A 24,619-nucleotide genomic window follows, 5' to 3' on the forward strand; every position below is an offset into this window, starting at 1 on the left:
GGAAATTGATGATTGGATGACAATTACATTAGGACAGCCTTGGTTATGCTGCAGCAACGAAAATACCCAAATCTCAGTGAATGAACACATTTTATTTCTCACACAGAAGCCTGAAATAGGTTTAGTACTCAGCGATCCAAGCTATTTGCATTTGTGATTCTAACTTTTCAACATCTTGTCTTCCATGTCACCATGGGAAGGAAGTTTGCACAATTGGCTCATAAGGACTTTAGACTCAAAGTACTACATGTCACTTCCATTCACAGCCCAATGCCCAAAACTGGTCATATGGCCCTGCCTAACTGCAAGTGGGTATACAGGACAGCACATGGATATTTGATGAGCAGTAACTGTTTCTGCCTCACCATCTATAAAAGATCCATTTCTAATCATGACATGTAAGAGACTAAACAAATATAACACGTTGTTTTGATCTTCAAGAGTTTATAATCTCATTGGGAAAAGAGAAGACACAAGATATATAACTTGAGAATTATTCCTATCAAGAATTACAACAGGAGGCTGGATGTGATGGCTCATGCCTGTAATCCCAGCATTTTGGGAAGCTGAGGTGGGTGGATCATGAGGTTAGGAGATCGAGATCATCCTGGCTAACACTGTGAAACCCCATCTCAACTAAAAATACAAAACTTAGCAGGGCATGGTTTTACATGCCTGTAATCCCAGCTACTTGGGAGGCTGAGGCAGGAGAATCATTTGAACTTGGGAGGTGGAGGCTACAGTAAGCCAAGATCATGCCACTGCACTGCAGCCTGGGTGACAGAGTGAGACTTTGCCGTAGAAAAAAAAATCATGACACGAATACTCTCCATTACATGAAACCTTTTTTAGTTACAGGTAATGAGCTTGTTCAGACTATATCATCCTGAGAATTGTTCTAGACTGGAAAACTAAAGTGCTGAGATTTTGTAAAACAGCCTACTGGAAAAAGGACATTATACCTGGATTTTGAGGGACAAGACTTATTTGATGTTGAATTTTAGAACTCTGGATGGTTAGGCAGTATATTCCTATTTGGACCTTTAATTGACAATAAAAACTGCTTTTGTAATAATTGGGGTTTTTTAAGGTGTTGTCTTATAGTACTCTAATATGTTTTGTAATGATAAGTTTTCAGTTTTCCCTTCCTAACAGGGACATTTTTGAAGAAGATAATTACAGCCCCATCCCTATTGTCAATGAAGAAGAATATAAAATTGTCATCAGCAAATTTCCCTTTCAAGATCCAGACCTTGAAAAGGTACAGCTAGTTTTTAATTTAAGGATTTTCTTAAAAATAAATTCATTGTATTTGTTACTACATAACATTAAATATTAAGATGAAACTGTAAATAAGAGTGGTTTCTTTGGGGGCAAATTTTATTGTGTTATTTGAGAAAATTAATTATGTTTTGTTATGTTTTGAAGAGTATGTTATTACTACTAATACTACTGCTGTGATTCTGATAAAGTTAAGAAGGGACTTTCCTGGGGATACTAGAAGCAGTTGCCTCAAACGTTAGGTGGATTCCCAGGAGAGGTGTTACTAATGTTGAGTGGATTCCAATGAAAAAGTAGATTTGTAGTAATAAGAGTATATCCTAGGGAAAGAGAGGAGAATTTCTTTGAAATGTTTGTCACTGTGGAAGATTTTAAAAGTAGTATACTTTTACAAAAAGTTTATCTTGGTTAAATAAGTGATTTATGAAGGCAATAGCTACCTATAGATTTCTTCCTGAAGTAGGAATATATACATTTTTGGAGTCAAGATATCTGAACAAAAGACAGGGTAGAGAAAGGAAGTAGACCAGCCATGTAGGGGATTCTCACAATGCACATGAATGCATGTGTGTGTGCATATACGTACAAACATACACACTTGTACCTATCTAGCATCTTTGGGTAGAATTAGATCTCATTAGAAAAGGATGTCATATTTCCTGTAACTGTCACTTTTGTATACTCTTTATTTTTTTTTCTCATTACTCTTATTATTTTCCCAACTTTTATAATTTAGTACTTTTCTACATTTGTATCACTTCAGCATGAGCAAGACAAAATTGAGTGAATTGTGACTTTAAATTTTTGTTATATTTTTATACATAAACTAAGCATATTATTTGTACTACTCACTAAATACAGAACCAGGTAATTAATGGATAACTTGTAGATTGTAGCTAACGCTGCCATTACATGTACCTGTTAGCCATGTTTTAATAAAACAGGCCAGAATAATTGTTCTCTGTGTTTTTTGAAAGCCCAGTGAAAGTTGTTCTGTCAAGAAATATCACCAGAATATTCTCCATCTCATGGCTTAGTTTTATTTTAGTTACTGGTAAAGCATTTGTTTAGGCTAGTGTCTGTATAAGAGCACTAGACTAGGTCTAGATTCATGTGCTAGCTCTGTTTGTGGATGATGATGATAATAATTATTATTATTTTGAGACAGAGTTTTGCTCTTGTTGCCCAGGCTGGAGTGCAATGGCACAATCTCAGCTCACTGCAACTTCTCCATCCTGGATTCAAGGGATTCTCCTGCCTCTGCCTCCCGAGTAGCTGGGATTACAGGCATGTACCATCATGTCTGGCTAATTTTGTATTTTTTTTTTTTTTTTTAACTAGAGACAGAATTTCACCATGTTAGTCAGGCTGGTCTCAAACTCCTGACCTAAGGTGATCCGCCCGCCTTGGCCTCACAAAAGTGCTGGGATTACAGGCATGAACCATTGCACCCGACTGCTTGTGGCTTATTATAGGCAAACCACTGAGCCTCCGTGTGCATTTGTGCCTCATCTGTCAAATGAGGAGGTTGAGCTCAATAATCTCTAATATCTCTTCCAATCATATTAAACTATTCTAAATAGGCTTATAGTTAAAAGGAAGTTTAATTTTGCTTGTAGAGAGTTTCTAATATATGCAGTACTTCTTAAGATTGCGTTCTTAGGAGTTGTTTTCATTGGTCTATGTATCACTCATTATTTAAAAGAAGAACTGTTAATAGTTGTAATCACATGAAAATTGAAATATGACAACTGGAAAATAAATCTCATAAATTACTTAATAAAGTCTTTTGGTTGTGTGTGTATATTTTTTCCCAGTTTAAGTATAATTTTCAATTAAATGTGTTAGAAAATATATGCAACTATCTCTCAACTTGAGTTATTTTCAACATAAATTATGAATGAACGAGTAGCAGTAAACATATATGCAAAAATATTTTTGTGGATAGCTATGTTAATTTTATTAGAATCATTTGGCCAAAATAAGCACATATGTATATTTTGCCTTTAATGTCATTAAAATAATTTCAAATATTTTTCGTCTGCCTACTATATACCCGACACAGGGCTATGTGCTACATTTTCAGTCTTTGCTGTCAAGGTGCAAAGACCTTTATGCAGCCTTCTGTGAATTACAATTTCTAATTTATTTTATCTACCCTCAGACTAGTGTCTGTATGAAGAGCACTAGACTAAAACTAGATTCACATGCTAGCTCTGCTTGTGTATTTATTTATTCGAGATGGAGTTTCAAAAAAACTCGGTAGGTAGGTAGATAAGTAAGAAATTATTTACTTTAGATAAAATAAGAGGGTAGATAAAATAAATACAAAATTGTAATTCACAGAAGTTTGCACTGCTTAAGATAGGGGATACAGCATGCAGAAAGTCTGCGTAAAGGTCAAAGTGGATGAAGTACAAGAGATGAAGCTCAAGAGATGTAAATTGGAGAAGTAGAAAGGGCCAGACCATAATGGTCCTAATAACCAGTGTTAGAGAGTTTATCCTTTTTCCTGAGGGTTATAGGAAGCCATGAAAGAATTTTAAGTGATAAAAACATTAGATTTGTGGTTTAGGAAGATCTCTCTGGCTAATATGTGGAGAATGGCAGGGAGACTGCCTAGAAGACTTTGGTATTTATCTTGAGAGAAGAGGGTATGTACCCTGAATGAGGGTTATGGTCATTGAAGCTGATTTGAGTTGCTTAGGAGGTAGGAGCAACAGGAGGTGGTGATTATGTGCATATGAAGGGTAACAAAGATAAAGGGGTCAAATCAGATAACCAAGTTTTTACCTTAGATGGTGGCAGCATTCACTGTGATAAGAAGCACAAGATTTCTTCTTGATTTAGAAGAAAAAGATGATAATTTCACTTTTGGACCTATTGAGTGTGTCTCAAATGGTACAGCCAAATGTAACTGTTCAATAGGCAGATATATGGGTTTGGACTTCCAAGAGAAAGATTTGGTTTGGAGTCATAGGGTTGGAGATATTGGTACTTGCATAATGATCGAAGTCATAAGACTATATGAGATCATCCAAAGAAAGTATATGTAGTAGCAAGAGAGGGTTTAGGACAGAACCCTAAAGCATAGTTAAGCAATAATTAAGTAATGGCTAAAGCAGTAATTAGAGTAATGGCTAGAGGAAGAGAAATAGAGTAGGTAGAGAAAAAGGAGGAAAACCAGTTCGGGCAGGAGTCCAACGAAGGAGAGATCATTAATTAAATAGGAGTGGGTCAACTGTGTCAGATTTTTCAAAACAGTCAGGTAACATGAGAGCTGAAGAAATCACTGGATTGAACAACTGTGAGATCGTTGGGGATCTTGGTGACGGTACTTTCACCAATATAACAAGGTTGCAATGAAGGTGAAGATAGAGGAGTATATTAGACTTAATGAAATAGAAAAGAGGGGTGTTTTTGATAACAATCTTGGAAAGAGTTTACCTTTTAGAGACTGAGAATTTCAAATGGATAATAACTTACAGAGTAGTTTAGCCAGGAAGCACCATATAAGCTATTGGCTGCATACCAGTGTTTAATGGCACAGAGGTCAGAAACATGCCATAAGGTATTCTAGGAGTTATGGAATAAAATCGATAACTTCTTGAATTGGCATCAAGCCTTTACTGAAGGTAAATGAAGTGAGTGAGTCTTAGAATTATTTAATGACTCTGAGCCAAAAAGCTGGCCTGTAATTTTCATGGCCACTCTGATTCTTGTATAATACGTACACAAAGAAGCAGACAGCTAGGCATCTCCTATAGACAGAATGCTTATAATCAGAATTCACCAAAGGTATTATTATATATTTTCTCTGCTTTTTGGAAGTCTGATAATATGATTTAAGAAACAAGGGTACAGTGCCACATTATTTTCTTCAGAAATATTTTGATAAAATATCAAAAATGTAGAAACGTACAGTAGAGTTTTTGATGCAGGTATTCACTATTCAAATGTGAAATCAATTTAATTTTACATATTTGGTGATTAGCATGTCTTTTTCTAAAATTTCAAAAAAGTATTACCTTTGTCTTTCTACAGCAATCTTTCCCAAAGAAATTCCCCATGTCTCAGTCAGTGCCTCATATTTACATTCAAGTTAAAGAATTTATTTATGCCAGCCTTAAATTTTCAGAGTCACTACACCGGAGGTAAGTTTATGAACCACAAATGCATTTTTGTTATAACTGTTTATGAAACATTAATACTTTATTTTTATGCCAGGATGTTTTTTTCCCCTCAACTTTTATTTTAGATTCATGGGGTACATGTTTGTTACATGGGCATATTGTATAAGCTGAGGTTTGGGGTATGATTGAACTTGTCACCCAGGTAGTGAGCATAGTACCCAACAGGTAGTTTTTCAGCCCCTGCTTCCCCTTCTTGTAGTCCCCAGTATCTGTTGTTTCCATCATTACATCCATGTGTACCTAGTGTTTAACTCCCACTTATAAGTGAAAACATGCAGTATTTTGTTTTCTGTTCCTGCATTAGTTTGCTTAGGATAATAGCCTCTAGCTGCATTCATGTTGCTGCAAAGGACATGATTTTGTTCTTTTTTATGGCTGTGTAGCATTCCATGGTGTTTATGTAGCACATTTTCTTTATCCAATCTAACACTGATAGACACCTAGGTTGATTCTCAGTCTTTGCCATTGTTAATAGTGCTTTAATGAACATATAGGTACATGTGTCTTTTGGTAGAATTATTTATTTTCCTTTGGGTATATCCCCAGTGGGATTGCTGGGTTGAATGGTAGTTCTTTTTTTATTTGTTTTTGTTTTGTTTTGAGACAGGATCTCACTCTGTTGCCCAGTCTGGAATACAGTGGCACAATTATGGCTCACTGCACCCTAGAACTCCTGGGCTCAAGTGATCCTCCCACTTCAGCCTCCCAAGTAGCTGGAACCACAGGTGCGTGCTACTATACCCAGCAAATTTTTGCATTTTTAGTGGAGACAAGGTTTTGCCATGTTGGTCAAGCTGGTTTCCAACTCCTGACCTCAAGCAGTCTACCCACCTCCGCCTCCCAAAGTGCTGGGATTATAGGCACAAGCTACTGTGCCTGGTCCACAAATTTTTTAAAGTAGCATTTTAATAAAAAGTGAAAGGATGTAAAAATGTTAGCCTATATCTAAGGCAATAGTTCTCACCTGGGGATAATTTTCTTTTCCTGCTAACACCTCCTCCCCACAAATTTGGCAATGTCTAGAAACATCTTTGATTGTTACAGTTCCCAGGAGGGGCGCAACTTGGAATAGTGGGTAGAGGCCAGGGGTGCTGCCAAACATCCAAATGTGCAGGACAGTTTCCACAACAAAGAAGTATTCCTCCTGAAATGCCAGGAGTGCTGAGATGTATGATCCATGATGTAAGGACAGTTTAACGGTTGTGACAATGAGGCTGTATCCAAGAAACCATTATTCCCTTAAATTGAAGGCTTAATGGTTAGGAGAAAAGAATCTGTTTTTTAGTGCTAGCTTAGCAATGCTTAGGATATTAAGAAACATCATAGTTTTTTTTGCATCAAATTAATATTAATTTAAGGTAATTTATTTCTGTGAACACAAAAAATCTTACTGAAAATGGATAACTTGGTTATATTAACAAATTGGGTAATTATATCTAGAAAGAGCTCATATCAGTTTGTATTTTTTAGCTGTAGTTGTATATGAAGTTTCTTTCAAAGTGACTGTCTTTTGGGGCTGGGCACGGTGGCTCACGTCTGTAATCCCAGCACTTTGGGAGGCCAAGGTGGGAGAATCACTCGGGTCCAGGAGTTTGAGATCAGCCTGGGCAAATAGCGCAACCCTATCTCTATAAAATATTTTAAAACTAGCTGGGCATGGTGGCATGCACTGGTAGTCCCAGCTACTCAGAAGGCTGAGGTGTCAGAATCGCCTGCGCCCAGGACTTTGAGGCTACAGTGAGCTATAATTACCCCACTGTACCCCAGCCTGGGTGATAGAGTCAGACCCAGGCTCAGAAACAATAATATAAAATAAATAAAATAAAACAACAAAGTGACTATCCCATGATGGAGTCAGAATTTAGTAACAGTTTTATTTCCTTAGACCAAGTGCTCCATGATTTTTCTCTGGTTGTTAATTGGATACGTTTAAATTATGCCATAAATGAATATTCTACTTTGTGGAAAATATCCCTTTTGCAAAGTTAAATTGAAGTTTGTGATTTAATAAATATGGGTCATTGTAGTTTATTTAAAGATATAAACTAATGACTTGGGACAAATTGTTTTAGTAAATTATGGTAAATTATTTAGGATGTTAACTAACTGCATGCTTGTAGAAAGTTTAATAATATCAATCTTTGTTTTCAGCTCAACAGAAATAGATGATATGCTTAGAAAATCAACAAATCTGTTGCTGACCAGAACTTTGAGTAGCTGTTTACTGAACCTGATTAGAAAACCTCATATTGGTTTGACAGAGGTAGGTTAAAAAGACACAGATAGTGAAATGTTTCATTGTATGAAACAGTTACTTTAAATTATTGCTGAACATCATTTTGTAAAACTAGCTTCCTGTTTTAAATGTATTAATATAATAAAATTTGTTTTCAAAATAAAAACACCAGTATAAATTCCAGAAATGTGAGGAGGCCAGGCACAGTGGCTCACACCTACAATCCGAGAACCTTGGGAGGCCAAGGTGGGAGGATTGCTTGAGGTCAGGAGTTTGAGACCAGCCTGGACAATATAGTGAGAGCCTGTCTCTACAGAAACTGATGAATATTGGCCAGGCATGGTCCTGTGCGCCTGTAGTCCTAGCTACTCCGGACTTGAGCCCAGGAGGTTGAGGCTGCAGTGAGTAACAGTCATACCACAGCACTACAGCCTAGGTGACAGCAAAACTGTGTCTCTGGAAAACAGACATGAGGAAAAAGGGTTCACATGGGGAATAATAGATAGTTGAAGATGTTAGAACATCTATTTAGATTTCTGATTGCCAGACTACATGAAAAGTCAAAATCCTAATTTTTTACTTGCTAAATGTTTAAAATTTGAAACATATTATGAAAAGTTAGTTTAAAATAACTGGCAGTTAGACTCTTGATGTGTGTGTGTGTATATATAATCATTCATAAGCAGTATTTACAGCAGGCTTTTAAAATCACATAGTTGTATCCTATAATGCTGTAATTATGTAGAAATGGTACAGTTGCTCGAAGTAATCATCCTGTTTTTAAAAATTAGGTGATTTTACATACCTGTATCCTGTATTTTGCTGGATATATTTTGTGTTTTCTAGCTGGTGCAAATCATCATAAACACAACACACCTGGAACAAGCTTGCAAATATCTAGAGGACTTTATAACTAACATTACAAATATTTCTCAAGAAACTGTTCATACTACAAGACTTTATGGACTTTCTACTTTTAAGGTATGTAAACATTTGACTAAAAGTTTTCATTTCCGTCACCGTAAGCAAATGTTAAGAAATTAAAGACTGTTTTTATTACATATAAGATCTATAACATTCCTTAAAATTAAGAATTAGAGACAATCATTGTCAAGAATCAGGAGATAAATGCCATTTTCTTTTTGGTATTGTAAACATCTTATTAAAATGGAGAAAAGTATACTTATTTTCTACAGTGTATATTCGGTTTGTTCATATGTGATGATTTATGGTAGTGCTGAATAGGTCTATCTCAATTAATATTTCACAGTTTAAAAATTAATTTTATATGAGTGTTTATGTCTAGAAATTTAAAATGTAAGACAAATACAGATAGATTTGTTTTCCCTTCTTGACTAGTTCTGATCTAAAGAAAAATAAATATTATTACATGTCATTGAAGTCCTACCTCTTTTGCAGATAGAAAGATTTCTGTTTGAATAATGTATGGGATATACTGAGGATTAATTAATGGTTGTTTTAGGCAGAATGTAAGATTAAATAATTTCATAAGCTATTTTATTATTTTATTGATTTGGAGTCATAGATGAGACATTGGCTTAGTCTAGTGTATATAAATCCCCTTACATTGAATATTTTGTTAAACCACATACTGATCACTTATCTGTAAAATGGGCTTGCTGATTTAACCTTATAGCTCTTTGTAAGTTTCCTATTAAAAAGAATAATATAACTACTTTTGTTATATTATCAATCACCCCCCTAAGATTATATTGTAATAACTTGCATTTTAAAAAATGACTGTACTTGTTTTTAAAAATAACTAATTTAATGTTAATATTTAACCATACTTTGAATGTATGAAGTCCAGAAACAACCCTGGGATCCTAGAATTATCTGCTTGGCCCGCAAATGTTATGCTCCTCTGGTGACTCTTGAGCTAATGTAGTCATTTCAATACATAAGACACAAATACAGAATGATATCTGAATCAGCAGACTTATAAAATTAGTTATTAAAACTTAGAAGCCTAAAAAAGCAGGCATTCATTTATTCAGATAATATATACAGTGATTAAATGCAGATACTCTTAAGTTAGATTGCTCTGGGACCTTGGGCAAGTTCTTTAATGGAAATGATCTCAAGTTTCTTTATCTATAAGGTAAGAGTAACAACACAGTACCTCATATGATTATTATGAGGATTAAAGGAGATACTTAGTACATTCATTGTACATAAATCATGCTCTGATCACTCTGCTTAGACCCTGAGAGCACAAAAATGTATCCCTGCTCTCAAGAAGTTCAGAGGAGGAAAAAATAATAAAAGACACTTAACAGTATGGTGTGATAAGTATGTTAATATAGGAGGAGACACTACAAGTTTTTAGTCACTTATTTATCCAAGGACAAATTTATTCTTAGCTTTTATGTTAGATTTTACATAATGCCTCTACTTTCTCGTTATTGTTCTCTCTGTCCTTATATCCATGTGTCATTCATAACGCTGTCAAGAAGGGATTTCTCAGGCTTAGAATTGTAGGCATTTTTAATGGTTATCATTAAATTTAATACGCTTATTCAGTTCTCTCTGATTAAAACATGAATTGCTTAAGCATCTTGTGTTTCTAGGGATCTTAAAGAAATTTTTCTTATCGGTCCTAAACCAAAGAACCAAAGATACTGGAACGTAATGCTCTTAGATTAGGGGATCTTGGAACTGTATTTCTCAAAATCTGCCTATTGGGAAAGAATGTTAGCTCTGGTTCATCATTCCAGAGTGGAAACCACAACTACCATTGCATACTCCTTGGTGAATTTCCTTGGAAATCCGGAAATGAAGTTCTACTCTGTAAATAGCAGAGCATCTTTGTTTTTTGTTGTTTGTTTGTTTTGTTTTCACATAGAACTCAGTAAATGCTTTTCTGTTTTCTAATATGTGAACAAGAGCTGTTTTCATCTTAATATTTGAAGGTCAAGTGTTTTTCAGTTCTGTCTTTTGGTCTATTTCAAGAAGAATTTGTCTCGAACTGTGATAAGGGGAAGGAGTTCAACAGGGAGGATTGTTTAATCAATATTAAAGTGAACTACTGAGGGACACTGGGGAATTTCCATTCATAGTGAATAGCCTGTTGCCTCTTTCACAGAGACAACTGAAGTACAGTCTTGACTTTAGAATTCAGTTAGATCATTTAGCCTCTTAGTTTGATTTTTGTTTTTCTGAGTACAGTGACCCTAGAAAACATGCTTCTGTTTGATTGCTTAATGGTTCTGGAAACAAGCACTTGATGATACCTATACCTCTATTTGCTTCTTTTCCAAAAACTACATATGCACACACAAACTGCCTGATCTTGTGTCATATATATTTACTTTAGGAAATAGTGTATATACCATCTTGTTACCTTGTTTGCTAAATCTGTAAGTGATATAAAAGAGGGAACAGAAATACCATTCCTTTTCTAACCTATTTAGTAGTTCAGTTCTTTCTCTTTGGCATCAGGGATCTTTAATTTGACTCCATGGAGCTTTTTGAACCTGCTACTCTGAAGACTTTTCTTTTGAGTCCTGGCAGTAATTGCAACTGTAACTGCCTAGAAGAAATGTATTTCTGATTCTTTCTCTAATTTGCCTTTATTTTTCTTTTTGTCTGCTAATGACTCTGTAGCAGAGCTTTTTAGGATTGTGTCTGTAATGGCAGTAGTAAATTGTCTTTAAGGGCTTGAAATTCTCTTCCTGTGGACCAAGGACATGGTACATGTCAGTTTTTCCCAACTTGATCTACAGGTTTAATGTATTCCCCATTAATATCCCAGCAAGTTTTTCTGTGGGTGTTGACAAAGTGATCCTTAACTTTATATGGAGAGACAGAAGACCCAGAAGAACCAGCAGAGTATTGAAGAAGAACGAAGTTGGAGGACCGATAGTACCCATCTTCAAGACTTACTATGAAGCTGTAGTAATGAATAAGATGTGGTATTGGACAAACAACAGACAAATAGATTAATGGAACAGATTATAGATCCCAGAAATAGAAACACATAAATGTAGTCAACTGAATTTTGACAAAGGAGCAGAGGTAATAAAATGTAGCAAAGATTTTTTTTTCAACAAATAGTGCTGGAACAACTGGACATCCACATGTAAAAAGTGAATCTAGACCAGACCTTACACCCTTCACAAAAACTGACGCAAAATGTATCACAGACTATATGTAAAATGCAAAATGATAAAAATCCTAGGAGATAACATGGAAAATCAAGATGACCTTGGGTGGGGCAAGGACTTTTTAGTCTTGATTGTTCCCCAAAGGAACAACCAGAAATCATTGATAAACTGAACTTGATTAAAATTTTACACTTCTGTTCAGTGAAAGACCCTGTCAACAGAATGAGAAGACAAGTCACAGACTGGGAGAAAACATTTTCGTAAGACTTATCTGATAAAGGACTCTTGTTCAAAATATGCAAAAAACTCTTGAAACGCAGCAAGAAAATGAACAATTGATTTTTAAAATGGGCCAAAGACCTTAACATATACCTCAGCAAAGAAGACACAGGGATACCAGATAAGCATATGAAAAGATGTTCCATATATATGTCGTAAGGGAAATGCAAATTAAAACTATGAGATACCACTGCACACCTATTACAGTGGCCAAAATCCAGAACAGTGACACCACCAAATGCTGACAAGGATGTGGAGCAACAGAAGCTCTTACTGATTGCTGGTAGGAATGCAAAAATGCTACAGCCTCCTTAGAAGACCATTTTGGCAGCTTCTTATAAAATGAAACACAGTCCTACCATGTGATGCAGCAATTGTGCTTCTTGGTATTTATCTCAAGGAGTTGAAAATTTAGGTTCACCCAAAAACTTGCACATGGGTGTTTATAGCAACTTTATTATACTTGCCCAAACTTGGAAGCAACCAAGATATCCTTCAGTAGGTGAATGGATAAATAAACCCTGAGATATCTGGTCAGTGGAATATTATTAAGTACTAAAAAGAAATAAGCTCTTTAGCCATTGATATGAAGGAAACCTAAACACATATTATTAAGTGAAAGAAGGCAATCTGAAAAGGCTACATATTGTATTATTCCAACTATGTACATTCTGGAAAAGACAAAGCTGTGGAGATAATAAAAAAGTTAATGGTTGCCAGGAGTAAGGGAGTGGTGTAGGGATAAATAGGTGAAGCACAGTGAAACTACTACCCCAAAACTATGTAATTGTGAATACATGCATCAAAACCCATAGAATGTAAAATACCATGAGTGAATCCAGTGTACACTGTGGACTTTGGAATTTGTAGGATGTGTAGTAAATCTCTGTACTTTCTGCTCAGTTTTGCTGTTGACCTAAAGCTACTCTGAAAAATAGTCTATTTAAATTGCAAAAAAAAAGGGTGAGCACACTTGTAACTATGAGGTCAAGAGATAAAGCATTACTAGCACTGTAGAAGCCTTCCTCTTTCCTTTGTCACTGTCTTTTTTTTCTCTCAGTACTGACTTTTAATGGCACAGAGTAGTTTTGCCTGTTTTGGGGTTCTATTTAAATGGAATCATACAGAGTGCATCTTTTTGTGTGTCTGACTTCTTTCACTCAGCATGACTTAGGGTATTTCATTTGTGTTGTTGCATGTAGCTGTAGTTTATTTATTTTGAATTCAACGTGGTATTCCATGACAGAATTTGCTATACCTTATTTATTACTGTGTAAACTGTATCACTTTTGGTTACTTAGAGACTTTTTTTTTCTTTCTTCCTGGTTGTTGACTGGATACGTGACCTCTGAGATGTTACCATATGGGTAAAATATAATTTATATTTATTTAATTTTTAGTAGTAAAGATATAAATTTAGAAACTGGCATAAACATTTAGAACTAATAAGTTTAAAAATTTTTCATTTTAATTATAATCGTTGTTTTACATATGTAAAGTTGATTTATTGCTTTACAAGGGCACTTGCAAAATTACTCCTTGACTGATTAATTGCATGTCAGCTTCTGATTACTATATGCCTTTTTATTGATGCAGTGTTCCTTTGTAAGATCTCTTGTATTGTGTATGCAATTTGATTGCCATTTTAAAAAGGCAGTGTACGTGATATTTATTTCTTTTGTCATCCTTTACCACCAACTTCTCCTTTTCTGGTCTTCCCCATTGGAGAGGGCTGTATAAAGCAGTTTCATGCTTACAGCTGATTTAATACATTTGAATGACATAAAATCCTAAAAGGTAAGTTAGAAAACAACCAAAGGCAAAAGCAGATTGGGTAACAAATATATATGGAATAGAATAAGTAATTAGGTCCCTTGGTAAATAGAACAGAAAAGTAGATAAGGGAAATGCTACTTTGCCAAAAACACAAAAGGTAACAGAAAAAATAAAAACATTTTTTTAGTTCTGTAAAAAAAAAAAGAGGAGTGTCACAAAATGTAGAGACCTCAAGACAAGAGTGCTCAGCTTTCTGTTTTTTTTTTTTTTAATATCATCAGTAATCAGTTAATTATAGCAAATGCTACTTATAAAGAAAGCAGAAATAGAGTAGGGAGAGAAATGGTTGAGGACTACTTAAAAAAGCTATTTATATCAGATGATTTGCAAACCTGATGACAAAAACAACCACTTCAGGAGTGGCAAATGCTACCACAAAGCCACTAGTCATTATTTGTGAACACTTTTGAGGTACAAAAGCCCTTGAAAACTAGAAAGGTAAAAATATAGCACCTGCTTTTTAAAAGGAAAAGGAGATGACTTAGGTAGTTGGAGAATTAGAGAATTATTTAGTTTACAGTGACCTGTGACAATCTCAGATAATCCAAAGACTGGATTTTTAATTATTCCAGTCACTGATTATAGCTCAAACCTGTATTTCACTCTACAAGTGAGGTAGTTAGCAGGTGGCTTTATGAGAGATTTAGGTTATTCTAGGACAGGCCACTTTGATAAGGAACAAGAAATGAAATATTTTGTCTTGTCTAAAGTAAGGCTTTGATTGTGTCCCTAAAGATACTCCTGTAAAGAAAGCAGTAATTGCTTAGATGGTTCTGTCTAAACTGAGTGTCATTTTTTACCTGGGGGCATATGTTAAACGATGTTTTTTGAGCAAAAATGTGTATGTGTGTATATATGTATAGATGTATACACACATATATGTATACACACATGTATATATGATATATATATATAACTGACTAGAATAACTGACAGACACACACACACATACATACACACACACACATATATATATATTTTGTTTTTTTGAGACAGGTTTTCATGCTGTCATCCAGGAGCTCCAATACACTGGAGTGTAGTGACTTGATCATGGCTCACTGCAGTCTGGCTCACAAGCTTCCTGGGCTTGTGATCCTCCCACCTCAGCCTTCCAAATAGCTAGGACTACAGGCCCATTCTACCACCCTGGCTGATTTTAAAAAATTGTTTTGTAGAGACAGGGTCTTACTGTATTGCCCAGGTGGTCTCCAATTCCGTGGACTCAAACAATCCTCTTGCTTCAGCCTCCCAAAGTGCTAGGATTACAAGTGTGAGCCACTTTCTATGGTTGCTGAGGGGAAGGCATGGAATGATTCTTAACCACTAGGATCCTTTTAATCTAGAAGAGCAGATAACTACAGACAAATAATAACAGTATGTAATCGTAGATGAATTTGGTCCTGTAGACATGTTTGATTTGGATTTGCAGTTTTTCTAAATGTTTTGAATTTGCATACTTTTAGGTGAGATGCAAACTCTATAATCAACCTGCTTACCATAAATACCCTGCCTGTTATACTCATTCTTGTTACCTGCCTGGACCCTGAAGGCATTTAAGTATTTGTCTCAATTTGGAGCATGGGTAGGATTTTAATCAGCAGAGATAGAAGAAGGAAGAATTGGTATAAACCCATGCACAGAAGGCAGAAAGCTGAAGTTATATTCAGACATTGACAATGACCCAGAAGATGGAGTATAAAATCATATTTATTCAATTTATGTTAATAAGGATGCTTATTTTTGTTTAAAAATAATGTTTGGTTTACATGTGTTTTGAATGTATATTCTGGAAAAATACAATTTCTTCTAGAAGCAGTTAGTATCAGTTTCCTTTACTTAAATTTTGATCTTTAGCTCTACCTGGGCCATAGCTTTTTAACTGATACTTCACCTTGCATTATCTAATTCTCTAAGAAGTACTTTGGATTTCCCTCTGAAAATTGTTTTTGGGTGCACTCTTAGATACTCAGTTGGTAGAGCAGAGGACTATAGATTGGGTAATTATCTGTGAAAATTGTTTTTAGTATAATAAACATAACTCTTACAGTAACCTACATTTGTGATAGAACATTTAGTATACTATTTGTGACCTACCTACTTTAGAACTATATTATTAATCCCTGATTTATAGTCCATGGTGACTGTATTTCTTTTTACAAAAAACAATTTTTTTTTAGTCATAGCTCACTGCAGCCTTGATCTCCTGGGCTTAAGTGATCCTCCCAGTACAGCCTCCCTAGTAGCTGGGATTACAGGTGCACACCATCTTGCCTGGCCAATTTTTAAAAATTTATTTTTTGTAGAAATAGGGTCTCACCATGTTGCCCATGTTGGTCTCAAACTCCTGGGCTCAAGTGATCCTCTTGCCTCAGACTCCCATAGTGTTGGGATTAGAGGCAAGAGCCACTATACCCAGCAGGATAATCTTTTAGAGCAATTTCTAGAACTTTGTGATACTGCAGGTCTTCTGACTCATACACACTTTTCATGGCTTTTAACTTTTGATTTCTTAGTTCGTTGTGGAGCAGATCTTGAGCTTTGTTTTACCCAGAGTATTGATCATATGGTAATCTATGATTTGCATGTGTATAAGGCATAATATATATACTAAAGTCTAATGCTCTTTTTTTTTTTAAATCACAGTAATATCATATAAGGAAAAAACCTGATGAAAAGTAGCCAGGTGAATTAGTGCTTTTTGCTAATTTAATAAGAAGCATAGCAAGCAAATCTTTTTTTATTTTTTGGTTCATTTTAAGTGCTAAATGTAAAGAATATAAAGAATAAAACAACTTCTTTTGACTGACACATTGACGTTTAAGATATTGAATGGAAATTATATATATTTTTAAAAATTTAATTTCTTAATTGGCTTCTCTGTCCATTTTATTAGCACACCTTTATCTCTGTCATGATGAAATAATAGATTACATTGGTTAGTCTTACTACTTTTTCCCTTCTGTATTAGTAGTGACGTTGGATAATGAGTTGGATGCTATATGCAGTGTAACTGATATTAGAAATGTTTATGTCAAGATCATGGATTATTGGAATTTTGTTTATTGAATTAGAGCAGGAAGAAGTTAACTAGGGAGGACACCTTTATTGTGATAGCTCTAAATTCAACTCTTGCCTAGATATTTAAGGCTCATAAAATATAGATGTATTCCCCTTGCTCAAAATGAGCAAAATTAAATGTAACTTTTTTCTTAAATATTCAATAAATGTTTCAGTTAAGATACTCGTATTAATCAGGGTTACTAACAGAAAATTGACGAGAACTGATGGAAAAACCAACTCAAACGTTCTTAAACAAGAAAGGAAAAATTAAAAGCTGCTGTTGGGAGAGAGGAGAAGATGGTGCTATAAGAGCAACTCAGGATTGCAGCTCCCAGTGAAAGTGCAGAGGGTGAGTGGATGCCGCATTTCCAGATGGATCTTTATTGCCCACAGACCAGGATATTCCCAGGTGTAGGAGCCCCACGGGCAGCAGCGCTCCGTACAAAATACACTGGTCTGGTTGCCCTGTTAAACTGGCAATTTGAGATTTGGGAAGGCAGATTAGCACATTCATCTGACTAAACGGGACTTAAACAGTAAGCCAGACCAGGAGAGTCCTGGGCAGCGACGTTATTTTAGCCGGCACAGTGGGTCGCCACACGAGAAATCACACAGATCCCGGAGCCCTTTCAGCAGGCGACTGGAACACCTGGGAGAGAGTCAACCGTTCAACTTAAAAAAAAAAGGGCTCTGAGGTAGGGAGCCAGATGATCAGGCTCGGTGGGTCCTACCCCCACAAAAACAAACAAAACAGCAATTGGAAATGCTCGGGGTTGAGAGTTTCACGGCAAGCACAGCTGAACCCAGGACGGTGCAGCTTGGTGGGGGAGGGGCGTCTGCCATTACCGAGGCACTTGACCACTACGGAGGTACTCTGCCATTGCTGACGCAGCCTGCCGTTGCCAAGGCAACCCGCGATAACAGAGTGAGTCTGCCATTACAGAGGCAGGCCACCATTGCTGCAGCAGTTCTAACCACACCCATATAAACAGGACTACAGGGAATTACACATGGCAGCAGGGCGGAGCACACGACAGCAGGGCAGAGCCCACGGGATCAGGGCAGAGCCCAGAGCAGCTTAGCATAGCCTCTGCAAGCAGGCAGTGACTAGACTGCCTCCTTGCTGGGCAGGACAGTGCAATGGATACTCATAAATAAAGCCCTAACTCCCTGGGACAGAGTACCTGAGGGAAAAAAGGGTCTTTATGAGTTCTGCTGCAGCAGACTTAAACCTACCTGCCTAGCAGCCCTGAATGAACAACGGAGCTCACAGCTCAGCACTTGAGCTCCTATAAAGTACAGACAGTCTCCTCAAGCAGCTCCCTGACCCCTGTATATCCAAAGAGTCACCTCACAAAGGACTGATCAGAGTAACAATTGGTGGGCATCATTCTGGGACAACGATAGCAGAAGAAGAAACTGGTAGCAGCCCTCACTATTCCGCAGCTGCTACAGGTGTTCCCCAGGCAAGCAGGGCCTGGAGTGGACCTCAGCAGTCCTACAATAGAGGGGCTAGACTTTTAGAAGGAAAACTAAGAAACAGAAATACTTCATCATCAACAATCTGGATGTCCACTCAGAGACCCAATCAGAAAGTCAGCAACTACTCAGACAACAGGTGGGTAAATCCACAAAGATGGGAAGAAACCAGCACAAAAAGGAGGAAAACACCTGAAACCAGAATACCTCGCCTCCTACAAGGGACCACAACCCCTCACCAGCAAGGGAACAAAGCTGGACGGAGAATGAGTGTGATGAAATGACAGAATCAGACTTCAGAAGGTGGGTAATGAGAAACTTCCGTGAGCTAAAAGAACACATTCTAACTCAATGCAAAGAAATTAAGAACCTTGAAAAAAGATTTGAGGAAATGATAACAAGAATGGACAACTTAGAGAGGAATATGAGTGAATTATAGGAGCTGAAAAACACAACATGAGAACTTCACGAAGCATGCACAAGTCTCAACAGCCGAATTGACCAAGCAGAAGAAAGGATATCAGCGGTCGAAGATCAACTCAATGAAATAAAATGAGAAGCCAAGATTAGATAAAAAAGTGCAAAAAAGAATGAACAATGTCTCCAAGAAATGTGGGACTATGTGAAGAGACCTAATCTATGTTTGATAGGTGTACCTGAATGTGACGAAGAGAATGAATCCAAGCTGGAAAATAGTCTTCAGGATATTATCCAGGAAAATTTCCCCAACCTAGCAAGGCAGGCCAGTATTCAAGTTCAGGAAATACAGAGAACACACAAAAATATTCCGCAAGAAGAGCAACCCTAAGGCACATAATCGCAGATTCACCAGGGTTGAAATGAAGGAGAAAATGCTAAGCGCAGCCAGAAAGAAAGGTCGGGTCACCCACAAAGGGAAGCCTATCAGACTCACAGCAGATCTCTCGGCAGAAACCCTACAAGCCAGAAGAGTGTGGGCCAATATTCAACATCCTTAAAGAAAAGAACTTTCAACCCAGAATTTCATATCCAGCCAAACTGAGCTTCGTAAGTGAAGGAAAAATAAAATCCTTTGCGAACAAGCAAGTACTCAGAGATTTTGTCACCACCAGGCCCATTTTACAAGAGCTCCTGAAAGAGGCACTGCACATAGAAAGGAACAACCAGTACCAGCCATTCCAAAAACATACCAAATGCTAAAGAGCATCAAGAAAATGAAGAATCTGCATCAACTAATGGGCAAAACAGTCAGCTAGCATCAAAATGGCAGCATCAAATTCACACATAAGAATATTAACCCTAAATGTAAATGGGCTAAATGTACCAATCAAAAGACACAGATTGGCAAATTGGATAAAAAGCCAAAACCCATTGGTGTGCTCTATCCAGGAAACCCATCTCACATGCAAGGATACACAAAGACTCAAAATAAAGGGATGAAGGAAGATTTACCAAGCGAATTGAGAGCAAAAAAAAAGCAGGAGTTGCAGTTCTTGTCTCTGATAAAATAGACTTTAAAGCAACAAAGATCAAAAGAGACAAAGAAGGACATTACATAATAGTAAAAGGATTGAAACAACAAGAAGAGCTAATGATCCTAAATATATATGCACCCAATATAGGAGCACCCAGACATATAAGGCAAGTTCTTAACAACTTACAAAGAGACTTAGACTCCCACACAATAATGGGAGACTTTAACATTCCACTGTCAATATTAGATAGGTCAACCAGACAGAAAATTAACAAGGATATCCAGCACTTGAACTCAGACCTGGAACAAGCAAACCTAATAGACATTTACAGAACTCTCCACCCAAATCCACAGAATATATATTCTTCTCAGCACCACATCACACCTACTCTAAAATTGACCATATAATTGGAAGTAAATCACTCCTCAGCAAATGCAAAACAACTGAAATCATAACAAGCAGTCTCTCAGACCACAGTGCAATTAAGTTAGAACTGAGAGTTCAGAAACTTAACTCAGAACCGCACAGCTTCATGGAAACTGAACAACTGGCTCTTGAATGTTGACTGGATAAACAATGAAATGAAGGCAGAAATAAAGAAGTTATTTGAAACCAACAAGAATGAAGACACAACATAACACAATGTCTGGGACACATTTAAAGCAGTCTCTAGAGGAAAATATATAGCAATAAGTGCCCACATGAGAAGAGCGGAGAGATCCAAAATTGACACCCTATCATCAAAATGGAAAGAGCTAGAGGAGTAAGATCAAAAAAACTCAAAACCTAGCAGAAGACAAGAAATAACTAAGATCAGAGCAGAACTGAAGGAGATAGAGACATGAAAAACCCTTCAAAAAATCAGTAAATCCAAGAGCTGGTTTTTTGAAAAGATCAACAAAATAGACAGACCACTAGCAGATTGATAAAAAAGAAAAGAGAGAATAACCAAATAGATGCAATGAAAAACAGTAAAGGGGAAATCACCACAGATTCCACAGAAATTCAAACCATCATCAGAGAATATTACAAACAACTCTATGCACATAAACTAGTAAACCTGGAAGAAATGGATAAATTCCTGGACACTTGTGTCCACCCAAGCCTAAACCAGGAGGAAGCTGAAACTATGAATAGACCAATAACAAAGTCTGAAGTTGAGGCAGCAATTACAAGCCTGACACACAAAAAAAGCCCAGGTCCAGATGGGTTCACAGCTGAATTCTACCAGACACACAAATAGGAACTGTTACCATTCCTTCTGAAACTATTCCAAATAATCCAAAAAGAGGGAATCCTTCCCAAATCATTTTATGAGACCAACATCATCCTGATACCAAAACCCAGCAGAGACTCAACAAGAAAAGAAAACTTCAGGCCAATATCCATGATGAACATAGATGCAAAAATCTTCAGTAAAATACTGGCAAACCATTTGCAACAGCACATCAAAAAGCTTATCCACCATGATCAAGTGGGATTCATCCCAGGGATGCAAGGCTGGTTCAACATATGCAAGTCTATAAAGGTAATTCACCACATAAAAAGAACCAAAACCAAAAACCCTCAATAAACTCAGTATTGATGGAATGTATCTCAAAATAATAAAAGCTATTTACGACAGACCAACAGCCAATATCATACTGAATGGGCAAAAACTGGAAGCATTCCTTTTGAAATCTGGCACTAGACAAGGATGCCCTCTCTCACCACTCATATTCAATATAGTACTGGAAGTTCTAGCCAGAGCAATCAGGCAAGAAAAAGAAATAAAGGGTATAAAAATAGGAAAGGAGGAAGCCAAATTGTCTCTGTTTGCAGACGACATGATAGTATATCTAGGAGACCCCATCGTCTCAGCCCAAAAATTCCTGAAACTGGTAAGCAACTTCAGCAAAGTCTCAGGATATAAAATCAGTGTGCAAAAATCACAAGCATTCCTATACACCAATAACAGACTTAAAGAGAGCCAGACTTAAAGAACGAACTGCCATTCACAATTGCTACAAAGAGAATAAAATACCTAGGAATACAACTAACAAGGAACGTAAGGGACCTCTTCAAGGAGAACTACAAACCACTGCTCAACGAAATAAGAGAGGACACAAACAGATGGAGAAACATTCCATGTTCATGGTTAGGAAGAATCAATATTGTGAAAATGGCCATACTGCCCAAAGTAATTTACAGACTCAATGCTATCCCCATCAAGCTACCAATGACCTTTTTCACAGAACTGTAAAAAACTACCTTAAACTTCAAATGGAACCAAAAGAGAGCCCGCATAGCCAAGTCAATGCTAAGCAAAAAGAACACAGCAGAAGGCATCACACTACCGGACTTCAAACTATACTACAAGGCTACGGTAATCAAAACAGCATGGTACTGGTACCAAAACAGAGATATAGACCAATGGAACAGAACAGAGGCCTCGGAGGCAACACAACATATCTACTACCATACAATCTTTGATAAACCTGACAAAAACAAGCAATGGGGAAAGGATTCCCTGTTTAATAAATGGTGTTGGGAAAACTGGCTAGCCATGTGCAGAAAGCAGAAACTGACCCCTTCCTGACACCTTACACTAAAATTAACTCCAGATGGATTAAAGACTTAAACATAAGACCTCGTACCATAAAAACCCTAGAAGAAAATCTAGGCAGAACCATTCAGGACATAGGAGTAGGCAAGGACTTCATGACCAAAACACCAAAAGCATTGGCAGCAAAAGCCAAAAGAGACAAATGGGACCTAATCAAACGCCACAGTTTCTGCACGGCAAAAGAAACAGTCATTAGAGTGAATCGGCAACCAACAGAATGGGAAAAAATTTTTGCAGTTTACCCATCTGACAAAGGGCTGATATCCAGAGTTTACAGAGAACTTATACAGATTTACAAGAAGAAAAACAAGCCCATTCAAAAATGGGCAAAGGATATGAACAGACACTTTACAAAAGAAGGCATACATGAGGCCAACAAACATATGAAAAAAGGCTCATCATCACTGGTCATTAGAGAAATGCAAATCAAAACTACATTGAGATACCATCTCACACCAGTTAGAATGGTGATCATTAGAAAATCTGGAGACAACAGATGCTGGAGAGGATGTGGAGAAATAGGAACACTTTTACACTGCTGGTGGGAGTGTAAATTAATTCAACCATTGTGGAAGACAGTGTGGCGATTCCTCAAAGACCTAGAAATAGAAATTCCATTTGACCCTTCAATCCCATTACTGGGTGTATATCCAAAGGACTATAAATTGTTCTACTATAAGTACACATGCACACGAATGTTCATTGCAGCACTGTGTACAAAAGCAAAGACCTGAAACCAACCCAAATGTCCATCGATGATAGACTGGACTGGGAAAATGTGGCACATATACCCCATGGAATATTATGCAGCAATAAAAAACCATGAGTTCGTGTCCTTTGTGGGGACATGGATGAATCTGGAGAACATCATTCTCAGCAAACTGACACAAGAACAGAAAATGAAATAACGCATGTTCTTACTCATAGGCGGGTGATGAACAATGAGAACACATGGACACAGGGAGGGGAGCACTACACACTGGGGTCTATTGGGCGGCATAGGGGAGGGACAGCTGGGGGGTGAGCTAGGGAGGGATAGCATGGGGAGAAATGCCAGATGTGGGTGAAGGGGAGGAAGGCAGCAAATCACACTGCCACGTGTGTACCTATGCAACTATCTTGCATGTTCTTCACATGTACCCCAAAACCTAAAATGCAATAAAAAAGAAAAAAAAAAGAAAGGAAAAATTATTGGCCAGTGACCTGGAGATGTCTAAAGGTAGGGGACTGCTACTCAGTAGATGTCACTGTGGACTCAGTGTCTCTCCATCTTTTAACTCTATGCAATTTTGTCTTCATTGTCAGACTACTTATAGTGGCCCAGTGGCTCCCAGCAGCTCTAGGCTCTCTCAGTCTGGTAGCAAAATGACTGCCTGGTCACAGTCCCAAACCTCACATCCTCATTGTCCTGTCTCCTAAAGGAAGATAAACTGTCTCCCTCCACTAGCTACTGTAGAATTTTTTTGTAAGATAATGGAAATTGCTAATTGACTTAAACTTGTCAAGAGCCATCCTTGGAGCTAAATATAGGTTCTGTCCTACCCAAATGAGATATCTGTGAATGGCGGCAGGGTGATTTTCCAAAACATACTTAGCAATTATTCCAAGATGGGGAATGAATGATCGACAGTACTGTAGCTGTTTACTAAAATCTTTAGCTATTGCGACTTAGCTTTTATTTAAAACACACATGCTTATGCTCCACAAGGTCTCAGTGGAATTTCTGCATGTGTATGCTTTAAAAAGATACTTAAATGGGTTCTGCTGCACACCTATGGTTGGAAACCACTGATAGTATATTTAATTTGTACACATTGAAATATTTTTTTAAAAGTTCTCAAATTATTCTAGATACATTTCTGCCTCCAGAGGGCACTATTTCTTCAACAAATGAAGAATTGATTACTTTGTTTATAAACTGAATCTTTACCTTTTATTTAAGAGTTAGCTGATATGCTAACTGACTAGAATGTCAAGAGTTAATAATGCTTTTGACTAAACATGATCTAGAAAGCATGTAATGATAATTACTTCATATGATGGTGTGAATGGTTTCATCATTTTTATGA

General features: G+C 36.9%; 1 protein-coding gene across 28 annotated transcripts in view; it reads left to right on the top strand.

Annotated features, from left to right (window-relative positions):
• EXOC6 (exocyst complex component 6) overlaps positions 1-24,619 on the top strand; it is a 364,881-nt gene that overhangs the window by 248,225 nt on the left and 92,037 nt on the right. For all 28 annotated transcript variants that reach the window (XR_013525005.1, XR_013525006.1, XR_013525007.1 and 25 more), the window contains 4 exons: positions 1,156-1,261; positions 5,326-5,435; positions 7,626-7,737; positions 8,557-8,691. Coding sequence is in view for 25 of the 28 variants with exons in the window: in XM_054243102.2 (XP_054099077.1) it covers positions 1,156-1,261; positions 5,326-5,435; positions 7,626-7,737; positions 8,557-8,691 (463 nt within the window). In the remaining 3 variants the exon portion in view is untranslated. The remainder of the gene's footprint in view (positions 1-1,155; positions 1,262-5,325; positions 5,436-7,625; positions 7,738-8,556; positions 8,692-24,619) is intronic.

Source organism: Callithrix jacchus, chromosome 12 (assembly GCF_049354715.1).
Source record: "Callithrix jacchus isolate 240 chromosome 12, calJac240_pri, whole genome shotgun sequence".
NCBI lineage: Eukaryota > Metazoa > Chordata > Mammalia > Primates > Cebidae > Callithrix > Callithrix jacchus.